Consider the following 13,033-nt stretch of genomic DNA (forward strand, 5'->3'; position numbering starts at 1 on the left):
AAGTGAGCAGAACCAAGAGAACTTTGTACACAATCACAACCACATTGTGTGAGGACTAATATTTATAAACTTAACCCTTCTCAGCATTACAGGGATTAAAGATATCTCCAGAGGCCTCGTGATGGAAAATGCTATGCACATCCAAAGAAAGAACTATGGAAGTTGAATCGCTATCATTTTTTTTAATCTATTCTGTTGAGTTTTGTTTCCTCTTTCTGATGGTTCCTCCTATTGGTTTTAATTTTTACTTACAACTTCACTAATATGAAAATATGTTTAATATGAATGTAAATGAATAACGTATATCAGATTGTCAGCTCTCTTGGGGAGTGTTGTGGGGAGGAAGGGGGAGAAAAATTTTAAACTCAAAATCATATGGAAGTGATTGTTGATAAATCAAAATAAATTAATAAAATTTAAAAAGTAGAAGAAAAGAAATATATTAAGTAGTGGTATTGCTGGGTCAAAGAATATAGGTATTTTAGAAACAGCTAGGTGGCACAGCGGATAGAGCACCAGCCCTGGATTCAGGAGGTCCTGAGTTCAAATCTGGCCTCAGATACACAACACTTACTGTGTGACCCTGGGCAAGTCACTTAACCTCATTGCCTAGCCAAAAAAAAAGAAAGAATATAAGTAGTTTAACAACTCTTTGGGTATAATTCCAGATTACTCCCTAAAATGGTTGGGTCATTTTACAATTCCACCAACAATGAATTAGTGTCCAAATTTTTCCACATCTCCTGCAACATTCGTCACTCTCCCCTTCTATCATTTTAGCCAATCTAATAAGTATAAAATGATATCTCAAGGTTGTTTTAATTTGCATTTCTCTGACTGATCATGATCTAAAGAATTTTTTCCTTTGACTATAAGTTGTTTTGATTTCTTCATTAGGAAACTTCCTGTTCATATCCTTTGACCATTTTCCTTAATGTATACTTTTAAAGAAAAGAAAATTGTAAATAATAAAGATCTAAAACGTATTTTTAAATTCAGAATAATTTTTTTTTAATTGTTGGGAAAAAAAGAATGCATAGCAAATGCAGATGTGTGTTTTTCCCATAATCTAAATTACAGAGTTTCCAATTTGAATGTACAGGAAGCTGGGGAACAGACCTTCTGAAGAGTAGGAGCTATCTCCTGTTGCAATATGTTCTTCAGACAAAATAGAGGATGATCCATCTACCTAGTTTCTGTGCCATTTTCTTCTTGCAGAGCTAAGATGTTTCATTTCTGATGGGAAGGTGATTGGTTACTCAGCACTCTTCAAAATACATTTACCTAACAGAGCAGAGTCTCCATTAAAGTGTGACACTAAGAATTTGTAAGGTACTATAGGGAGAGATTTTCCTGGAACACTAGGGTGTTGCTTTTAGGATATTACCAAGTTTAGGTCTCTTTGGAGGAATGTGATGGGTTATATGAATGTTTCATATGGAACTTTGTTTGTTTATGAATCTCTTTGTGGACTACTGTAAGCCCTTATAGTTTCCTGAGTTTTTGAACTCAGGTCCTCCTGACTCTGGGGCCAGTGCTCTATCCACTGCACCACCTAGCTGCCCTAATTAATTATATTTTTAAAAGACAGGAAATAAATAACTCATTCCTAATGTGGGAGTCATTCTTGACTTAGCTATTTTATGCAATCAAATCACTGACTTGTTTCTTAATTGTCAAAATTATTACAAGACACTGAAAATTAACAACAAATTGGGCCCACAATAAAAGAGAAGGAGAATTAACAGACATGCCTATGGGGAACTACAAAGCTACTCCAATGAATTTAAATTTCCTGAATCTAGTTGAGAAGGCAACAGGCAAACAAGTATATGCAAAGCAAGCTATATATAGGATGAAAAGGAAATAATTAAAATAGAGAATGCATTGGAATTGATGGGTTGGGGAAAACTTGCTATAGAAAGTCAGATTTTAGTTGAGACTGAAAGGAAGCCAGGGGGGGTCAGTAGTCAGAGCAGAAGAAGAACATTCTAGACATGGGACAGAGAATACCTGGATCCAAGAGATGGAATGTCTTGTTCATGGAGCATCCAGGAGGCCAGTGTAAATGAATTTAAGAATATGTACTGGGGAATGAGTTATAAGAAAACTGAAATAGTAGGAGGGGGCTAAGTTATGAAAGGCTTTGAATGCCAAATAGAGCATTTTATATTTGCTCCTAGAGGCAATAAGAAGCCACCAGAGTTTATTTAGTAGAGAAGTGACATGGTTAGACCTGTGTTTTAGGAAAATCACTATAGTGGCTGAATGGAGAATGGATTGCAGTGGGGAAAGACCTGAGGTAGGCAGACCCACCAGGAAGCTATTGCAGCGATCTATGTGTGAGGGTGATGAGGGACTGCACTAGAGTGATGGTAGTGTCAGTGGAGAGAAGGGGGTATATTTGGAAGATGTTGCAAAGATGAAATCAGCAGGCCTTGAAAATGGCTGGAATATGGGAGGTGAGAGATAGTGAGGAGTGACTCCTTGATTGTGAGCCCAAGGGACTGGGAAGATACTATTAACTTCTATAGTAACAGGGTAGTGGGCAGGTAGTGTTAAGAGGAAATATATCTCCAAGATAAGGGGAAATATATCTAACAAGCCGGGGCTTTCTTCTTCAAGATTTATAACAATACACAGATATCACTACAACCCACAGTGGTTTACTCTTGTTGAGTGACCCACCTATCTCTTTGAGGAAAGAAGGAAGAAAAAAAAAACACTAATTAAGCACTTACTTTGTGCCAGGCATGGCAATCTTTCTGTGAGCTCTCCCGTGCATTTCTTAGTTATAGACTATCCTGCCCATCATACTCCTCTCCATTTGTCTTTGAATGAGCCACAGATTTAATTCTTCAGAGACTTATAGCCTTGTATTCTGATTAGAAGCTTACTGATATTATAAAAAAAAATGGGCCTTTGTTTCAGGAAGAAACTTGTTAATCAATAAAAGCATGGTACAATTTCCCTGAGGTAAACCAGCCTGTTCTCCTCCTCCTATTCTATTCTGTACTCAGTTTATTGTCAGTCTTTAGTGGATAAAGAATACCTACTGTCCATACTAATGTACAGGCAGATGGACTGCCCATAAATCTGGCCCATGTAACTGCATGTCATAATCTGGACAGCAGGCATTCTTCAACCACTTGGTTTTTAATAATGTGTCCAGTTACAATTACCTCTTTGAATGATTATGTCTCTTATTTAGAAAACTCTACAATAATTCAGGCCTTGATGCAATAAACAGGGTATCACCCAAAAATAGGAGTATCTGGAAAACATCAGCATTTATAATGAATTGCTCTTTCATTTGGATTGCATCTTGTATATCCTCTACAATAGTGGAAAGTCCTTGGTGATTATCCATCTCAAGCTGTTCACATTTCACCTGATGTTAATAACCGGTGAGCAAACAAACATATCTGTTATTGAATTTTCAAAGAATCGGCTATGATCTTGAGACATGCATGCAAGATGCTCTTTTGGAAAAGATACTTTGAACTGACAATTTCCTGTACCAAATCAGTGTTTTTAAAGTCAGCAAATCAATTAATCATGTAATTAATTCAGAGTTTAATAGCTTTTATTTTGGCTACTATATCAAACCAGGTATATAAGTAGGCTTTTTTTGCCTCCTGGAGCAGAATCTGGTCAGTGGAGCTGGGGTCTGAGTAAGGAAGTAACCTACAAGTTGACAGTAAAGCTTTTTAAGGTTTGGGTCTCCATCTTATATTTAGATACCTCAGTGTTTTTATTAAGTATTTATTGAGTATTTAATATGAGTCAAGCAATATGCTAAGCACTAGGGGATACAAATACAAAAGATGAAACAATCTCTACTCTCAACAAGCTTACATTCTAATGGGGCCAACAGCAACAACAAGCACATATATACACAAACACATATACAAACACCCATACATGTACACACATGTAAAATATATACACACATATATCATAAATATAAAGATAACTATTATAAAAATAAACTAGTTTGAGAGGGAGGCCACAAGCAACTGCAGGAGTCAGAAAAGGCATCATGAAGAAAATGATGCTCAAGTTGTGTCTTCAAAGAAGAGGCAGAGGTAAGAGGAGATTCCACTATAGAGATGTATGCCAGCCAGTGCAAAGGCATGGAGCTAGAGTGTAATGTGAGAGAAGCAGAGAGAAGGCCAATTTAGCTAGATTCTGGAGTATGGGAAGGAAGAGCAATCTCTGATATTCATTTAGGCTAGAAAAATGGGTTGAAACCTAGAAATACAGTTGCATCTTGTATCTTTTAGTCAATTATTTGATTAAATTATCTGGCTATAAATATGTGTTTTGCTGTAGAAGAGCCTTAGCAAAACCTTGACCTCTCACTTTCCATGTCTTCATCAGGGATACCTTTAGTGTATACATATACATAATGTAATATCATACATAAATTACCTAACTTATTCTTATAAATATTTTGTAGAGTTAAGAAAGTAGGTACATGGGCCCAGAATCATTCATATTTACTTACTCATCTTATTTTGATAATAATTTGATATCAACCTTCTTTCATGTATTTTAAGAATCAATCCCTCACTGTCCTCAGAGTTGGATTGGCACCAGCATGGACCTTTTCTGTATATACTTGTTGTGACATAAGTACTCTTCCCATCTTCTTTTCTTAAACTCCATTTCCATCTGCTCATATAGTCCATCAGAGACCATGATGATAAAGTCCACCTTGCAATATATGGTCTTGTATCTTTATTTGATTTTTCATGCATTAATCTTATCTCCCCTAAACCCATAAGCTCCTTGAGGTTAGAGATGTATGGCATCATACACCTTTGGGTTACCAATGTTTAGCACTCTAAACTGTATATACTAATACTAAGTATTTGATAGATGAATTAATCAATCAGCCAATCTAATAATCTATCAGTATGATTGGCAATATGGAGCCTCTACAGAGATCCAGAAAGAGGGTTCATAAAGCATTTGAGGAAATTGTTATGAAACAAGAGTCTGCACTATTGGAGGCAGCTTGTGTATACCTGGAAAGGTTGTGCAGAGTTCAATATTCTGTATACCCTAAGTCACATGATATGAAAAACACTGGAAATAATGAGAACAAATTATAAAGTTGGGTGAGAAAGTTTCCTTGGTTCCCTCTGATGAGAGGAGCATAGTAGCTCCCCATGGACATTCAAACCTTAACTCCCAAACCCCTGGAGCTGGAGAACATTGGGTCCCATTGATACAAAGCAGCGAAGATCTTCCCAGATAGGAAAAAAAAACACTCTCCTGCCCTAACCCACACATTTATTTAAATAATCAGATGCTGACTTTTCTCCTGAGTGAGTACAAGGGATTTTAAGACATTGTCTGTGAACAGTAGAAATGGGATTCTGGCAAACACTGAACTTTGAGATGTTGGAATAAAGTACATTCAGGTAGGAATCTATTCTGTGTGAAGTGTAATGTAATATCTTTTTGTAGCCAAGTATAAATTATGGAATCAGAAAAGAGCTGTAATATAAAATAATGTAAAACAATTGATGATTTTAAAAATCACTATTTTTATTTGTCATAAAATTGCATGAGCTTCAGTCGTATAGTGGAAAGAGTGTTAGACTCTTCCTGGAGTCAGGAAGATATGGATTCAAATCCCACCTTTGAAACTTAATAGATATGTGATCAAGACAAGTCACGTATTGTTCCTGAGCCTCAAACAAGTCTAATGACTTGCATACAGTTTGTCATCAGCATAGGTTAATGGCGGTCCCACACTAAAGTTATAATGTCCTTTATTACTGCACTGCATTCAATAGTTATTCATTTGCATGGGAGAAAAATTTATTTGTTGGAATAATCTTTGCTCTCCTGGTGATTGTCAGTTTTGAGCTTGCCCAAGAAGACAATAATAATAACAGCTGACATTTGTTTGCTTTAAGGTTTGCAAAGCACATAGCATGCTTAATTTGCTATGATCTTCACCATAATCACGAGAGGTAGATGCTATCTATCCTTGTGTTACGTAGGAAGAATTGGAGACTCAAGTGTGGTTAAGAGGTTTCTTGGGGTAGGAGAGCTAGTGAGAATCAAAGACAAGAGTTGAACAAAAATCTTTCTAACTTCAGATCTGTGGTATAAACACCATGCCATGGGAGAGGCTCCCCTAGGAATATGAGAACAATCAGAAAAGAGCTGGTTTGAGAATCACTCTTTCTTGAGGATAATCCATAAATCAGGTGAATAAGTGAGAGATCATAGTGCCATAGAAATTAGAGGTGGAAAGGAGTTTAAAGATTATTGATTCCAGCCTCCTCAATTGAAGAAGCTAAGACCCAGAGGTAAAATGAATTGTTAAGGTCATACAGGCAGTAATTAACCAAGGAGGGATTTGAATGTTGGTGGTCTGACTTAAATCTCATGTTCTTTGTATCACATCAAGCTGCTTTAATGACTGTGTCCTTTTCCCAGAGTCTCTGTCACTGATACTTTAATACTCTTCTTTCAGATCCCTTAAAACCCAAAGTTAAGACAAATTTAATGGCTCCTAGACATGGTCTTCAGCACGTTCCTGTGAGTTATGTCACTTGGTTACTCTGGATGTGGCTCCCACTTGGCACTGGGAATCCCCAGCTCGTGTTTCTTTGCTAGCATAGGAATGTTGGGTTCTCCCTATTTGCTGCAAAGCAGTTTTATAGAGTGTTTATGTTGGCTTTATTGAAAGCTTATCATAACTAGACCTCATTTCTTCCTGTGATCAGTTTATAGCCCCTTTGAAAGCAATCTGGGCAATCTGAATGGAGACTCTTGCAGGATTGAGGAAACATTTACGTGGCATATGGTGCTCTGTATGGTGGGGAAATGCCCAAGAAAAGAGAAAAACCTGGGAAGATCAGTTAGAGCCTTCCTTAATTCATCAGAATTAAAGGGAAAAAGTTGGAGCATTCATTCTTTGTGAGTAGAATTCTTCAAAATGAGGGGAGGAAATCACCCATGAAAAAGGTTAGATAGAATCATAGGATGTCAGCAGGAAAGGATCTTAGAAACTATCTAGTCCAATCCCTTCATTTTGCAGATGAAGCCCAAGAAGTGAAGTGATTTATTCAATATCACATAGTTATTAAGTGGAAGAAATTGAACTCAGGTCACTTGACTCCAAATCCACTGCTTTTTCCTGTAGATCATGTAGAGGAAAAACAGATGGTGTCTGCGTCTTCTGCCTAACTGGGAATAAATGGGGGCAATGACGGTACAGTGGAAAGAATACTAGGTCTGGAATCCAGAGGACCTGGGTTCAAATGTGGCCTTAGATAATTACTAAGTGATCCTGGGTAAGTCACTTAACCTGTTACCTCAGTTTTCTCAGCTGTAAAGTGGGGGAAATAATAGCTACTGCACATAGTAGTAGGCACACAGTAAGTTCTACGTAAATGCTTATTCCCTTCCTTCCCATTATTAGAATAACCTTTTAAGTGAGTGGTATACTGCAGCCAGCTCATATAAATTCTTGAGAGCCATTGTTAAATTTTCAGTGGGAGGATTTTCAGATTGGAAATGTACAAATGTTATAAATGAGGGTTTGATGTTGTTGTGTCAATTGTCTAGAATTAAGAAAGTGATGGAGAAAATGTGAATAATGCAAATTAAATTTAAAAGTTTGTCCTGTGTGCTTTCCCCTTGGAGAGCTGATGGCTCAACATTTACCAGTTCAGAGCATAGATAGAAGGTCAATGGGTCTTTTTTTTCCCTGTCAACACAGTTGTCTTCTCTTTTCAGGTCTACCTTATATGCTTGCTGGATTATTCACAGAACATTTGTATCTTAGATTATTTTCCTGCATTTATGTACTAAGTTGTGAGCCAGAGCTTCCAGTATAAGAATTCCCAGGGAAAGTTTCATATTGGATTGGATGAAATGTAATTTGAAAGGTAAGACTATTGCTACCCAACTGTCTACCACCTAGGGCTACATTCCACATCCAACAGAAATAATTCATATATTATGTACCCTTGGTTGATCTTATGCCTCTTCCCTACTGCCAATAATTAAAATAGTTAAGGTCTGAAAGACTGAGAATAAAAGTGTTTCATTTTATCCTTTTTACCCCAGCAAAGATTGGAAGCATACCTGGATGTTATCTAGTACAATGACTGGCATAGGGACTTAAATGATTGTTGATTGATTGATTTTTGAATAACATACTGAGGACTTTGATGGAGGCATAGAATTCAACTGCCCTATGAAAAACAGTTGGCTATGTTGAAAGTGGTGGATTCCCTCCTCTTCCTCAAAAAGAAAAAAGTAATTATTTTATGGCAAGCTCAAGGAAGTACATAAGGCACTTTCCTTCTAGTGATCTTGAGGTAACAATGCTATCCCCATTTTCTAGGTGAAGAAATTGATGGTCAGGAAATAGCCATGGGTCACTGGTCTAGGAAATAATAGTCAGGATTAGGCTCTTTTAACTCCCAGACTAACCCTTCTTTCATTATTAACACATTGCCTCTAGGCTAATCCTTCCGCTATTCCCATAATTCCTCCTTCTCTAGCCTTCTTCAGAATTTTCTTCCTTCACATAGCCACTCTCTGCAGCTTTATTCTTTCTCCTGGCTCCATGCCCTCTTCTTGCAGAAAGGCCTAGACCTCCTTTACTTTAGTCTCTAAATGTACCCTCAACCCTCCTGTCTCCTAGGGCAATTAAAAGGGCAGAAAGGAGTCAGGCCTCTCTGTTTCTCATGCCTTTCACTGACAAGCTTTTTTAAAGTATAATTTGGCTTCAGTGTCTCCATTTCCTCATCACCCACTCAGTACTAAAACTTGCATTTTGACTTCTGTTCCCACCACTCTACTGAAACTGCTCCCTCAGAGGTATCCTAAGATACCCTGGTCTCCAAGTACAAAAGGCTTTTTTTCAGCCCTCATCTTCCTTGGCCTCTGAAGGACTAGACAGCACACACCACCTTCAACTTACTGACCCTTCTTCTTCCTTTGTTTCTATGATACCATTCTGTCCTTTTTCTCTGCTTTTCTGATCTCTCTGTCTTTCTCTATCTCTGTTTTTGTCTTTGTCTGTTTTTCTCTCTCTCTTTAACCTTTATCTTGCTTGTGGGTGGCTTAGTGAAAACAATGCTTAAGGTGGAATACTGCTTCTGACCCTCATTAGTCATGTGACCATGGACACATCACTTAACCTCTCTGAGGGTCATTTCCTGACTTTAAAATTGGGATAACAACACTGTGAGTAATTACCTCCCAAGTCCCTTGTGAAGATCAAATTAGATAATGAAAGAAAAGTGCACAGTACACCTTAAAACTATTATTATTCATCTTCTTGCATCCAAAGTTTAGATCTGATCCTAGGTTCCATGCTCCCTTTCCTTTTCTTCTTTTCTCTTCTTCCTCCTCTCCTCTTCTCTCCTTCCCCTCCTTTGATCATCTCAACTAGTGTCAGGGATCCAATTATCTCTTCTATGCAGATGTCTCCCCAAATCATATCTCCATCCCTGTCCTCTTTTCTAATCTTCATTCCCACATTTCCAATTGCCTGATGAAGTTTACTCTTGGATATCCCAACAGCACCTTAAACTTGTAACCAAGGTCATTGACTTTCTTCACACACACTCTTCCACTGGAATTCTTTTTTTTTTTATCATTTAATAGCAATACAATTGTTCCAGTTTCTCATTATCATAACCTTGAAAACATATTTGGTTCATCCCATATCACCCATATTCTAAATCAAACAACTTGTGAAGTCCTATTACTTTTATTTCCTCAATAGTTCTTACACATTTCCCCCATTTCCACTCTCGTTGACTTCCCTTTAGTTCAGATGCTCATTACATCTCATCTATCCTATTGCAATAGCCTAATCCTACCTTTAATCTCTCAATTTTCTAGTCTATCCTCCCATTGTTGAGAGTTACCTTTCTAAATAACAACTCTGATGATGTCACTCATGGCTTAAAAATCCTCTGACCCACAAACTAACATTTAAAATCCTTAACCTGAAATTAGAGACCTTCCACAAGGCTTCTCATTTACCTAGACAATCTTCTTTCCTTCTACTCTCCTATCCATATCCTAGCCAAACTCTAGCCAAAGTGGGATACCTCAACTATAGTCTACACTGTTCTACTTCTTTCAACTTTGCTCACTTTGTCCTCTGTCTGGAATTTCCCTGATTCTATAATCACTACCTTTTTAAAATCCCACCTTCTGGCTAGGCTCAGAACAAATCTTTCTCCTATGTGAAGCTTTATTGTATGTCCTCCTCTCTACACGTATAAAGAAAAGAAGTACACAGAGTTATTGTCTGATTCTGAAATCTTACAGAACCAATGATCATAGGATCATAGCCATAAGGGACCTTAGAAGCCATTGAGTCCAAACCCTTTGATAACAGGGACTATTTTTATATGTATTTGAATCCCCAGAGCTTAGCATCCTGTCTGGCACAGAGTATGCACTTAAAGTATGTTGATTAGTTGTATGATTGATTGATGAATTGTGATTGTATGAGACTCTGCCCTTGGCTTTTTTTACCTCCATACAGACTAATAATGATTTGGAGCATGTGTGATAGGGAAGGTTCAATACCTAGTGTTGAATCCCAGAGCTTGCTTCCTCCAACCCCTAGGATGGTTTTGGACTCTTCCTCCAACTCCTAACATCAGTCAAAACTATATAGTTCAGTGGCACCCAGAAGAAATTCTTTTTTTATATTGACCTGAGTAAAAAAAATAAATGGCCTGAAAATTGGTTCCCAAATTGTATACATTGTTTTTTAAAATGAAAAGAAAATGTATATTCGATTATTAGCATTTTAGTTACCTTCTATGAGAATGTTGGTAAAAAGAAAGTTGACTGAATCTGAGACTATCTAATTGTTTCTTTTAACTTTCTACACCTCAGAGCAATGAGAGAAAACCAGACGCTCCTAGAAGAATTTGTATTTGTTGGTTTCTCTGTCTACCCAGACTGGCAGGTTGCTCTCTTTGTTTTCTTCTTCTTTCTTTACATTCTCACCCTTACTGGCAACCCGGCCATCATGACTCTCACCTTGCTAGACCAAGCCCTCCATACATCTGTGTACCTCTTCCTCAGTGCTCTTTCTTTCTCTGAGACTTGTTACACATTAGCCATTGTTCCTAAAATGCTGGTAGACCTGCTAACCAAGAGCAGGGCCATTTCTGTCCTGGAATGTGGACTCCAGATTTTTTTTTCCATAGTCTTGGTGGTACCAACTGCATCATTCTCACAGTGATGGGTTATGACCAGTTCCTGGCCATCTGCAACCCACTTCTCTACCCATTCTCATGAACAGCTCAACATGTGGCTCTCTTGTGGCCTTAGCTTGGACTGGTGGTTTCTTTGTCTCCTTAGTGCAGACCACCTTGATCTTTTCAGGCTCATTCTGTGGTCCCAACCTTATAAAACACTTCCTCTGCCACATGAGAGCAGTAGTCAAGTTATCCTGCCAGAATGGTGATGTCATAGAGGGTATTGTCACAATAATCTCAGTATTGGGTTTACTGGGGACATTCCTATTCATCTTTCTTACATATGTGTTCATTCCCTCTACCGTCCTCAAGACCCCCTCAACTGAGGGGAAGAAGAAGGCCTTCTCCACCTGTGCCTCCCACCTCACTGTGGTCATCATCCACTTTGGCTTTGCCTCCATTGTCTACTTGAAGCCAGAGACTACAGAGAGGGATGACATGCTCATGGCTGTTCCCTACACTCTTATCACACCATTCCTGAGCTCCCTAATTTTCACCCTGAGAAATAAGGACATGAAGAATGCTCTGATTAAAATGCTAAGTAATAAAGGTGTCTTAACAAAATCATCTTGGACAGTTACTATTGGAATGAAACACCCAAAAGGGAGTAAGGTATTTGCTCTGAAGCCTGCAGTATAACCTGTTATTCTTTTTGTTTTTGTTTTATGCTATGCCTTTTGAAAAGGTGAGGGAATGTACAGCAAGGATCTGGGAATCTGGAAATTGTGCCATCATACAAATACGTCCACCTTTTTTTAACACCTAAGTGATTGCCCTAATCTTGGTTGACTATCTCTATCGCTTGGAAATCTATCCTTACCTTGTGATCACTTCCCAAAAGACAGAAACTTCTGATTTCTACTGGAATGTTGGAATGTATGTAAGCTGGCATTGGGGAATTAACCCAGTAACCTTTGGACATTAATACGATGTGATTTGATAACGGGAAGAGTGATGTGGAGGGAGATAAAGGTGTGACTGCTTTAAGGAGTGCTTCGTGTCTGAAGATGAGGAGGCCGAGTATGAGAACTTGAAGGTTGTATGGGCTTGATCTTTTACCAAATAAAGTATAATAGGTGAAATTGTTATTAGCTTCATCTCCTGTTTTGGTTGTTTTTTCTTCTTTCATTGGCTACATTTTAGAGTTATCACAATTCCAAACTCTAGTTGATTATAGCACACTGAAGTATTAGCCATTGATTGTGTGACTTTCCTCTGGAGTAGTTTTATTTTAAAAATGAATATAAGAAAAGGAAAAAAAATAACCTAATGAAATTTCTGTGTTGGAATTTTCAGGCATCATAGGTAGGAAAAAAGGGGAACTATTTTATTATATGGAGCAGTATGGAATACACTTTCCTTGAGGCTCTTCAAATTATCACTTGATGGCATCTAACTGAGAGAAATGATTATTAATAACCAATTATTTGAGGAGATCCAGAGTTCTCCCCTTTTTCTAAAGTCTTGATTTCAAAATTTGTCTCTGGAAGGATATTATTGATAATAGATTGGACTAACTTTCTTGTTCAGACCTCACCCATAGGGGGAAGTCATTTTGCTCTACTCAAGTTTGGGTGGGGATAAATTCTTTGAATAGATTACCCTAGCCTGGGAGTAACTTAGAAGTAAATGAAATAATCAAAGTTCATTTGAACAGGTTCATCCTATCATTATAATATTCATTCTCTCATTAATTGTTAACCAATCAGAGTTGATTGCCACCCTTGGTAACACTTCTCTTCCAATGGTCATGTAAGCCT

At 37.8% G+C, this 13,033-nt stretch overlaps 1 protein-coding gene across 1 annotated transcript; it reads left to right on the top strand.

Moving 5' to 3' along the window:
* Positions 1-10,909: 10,909 nt before the first annotated feature.
* On the top strand, positions 10,910-11,912 carry LOC110201832 (olfactory receptor 10X1-like). Its single transcript, XM_020977712.1, is given in 3 exon segments — positions 10,910-11,207; positions 11,210-11,302; positions 11,305-11,912. Coding segments are annotated over 3 exon segments (999 nt in total).
* Positions 11,913-13,033: the final 1,121 nt, after the last annotated feature.

This window comes from Phascolarctos cinereus, unplaced genomic scaffold, assembly GCF_003287225.1.
Source record: "Phascolarctos cinereus isolate Bilbo 61053 unplaced genomic scaffold, phaCin_HiC Scaffold_5;HRSCAF=322, whole genome shotgun sequence".
Classification (NCBI taxonomy): Eukaryota; Metazoa; Chordata; class Mammalia; order Diprotodontia; family Phascolarctidae; genus Phascolarctos; species Phascolarctos cinereus.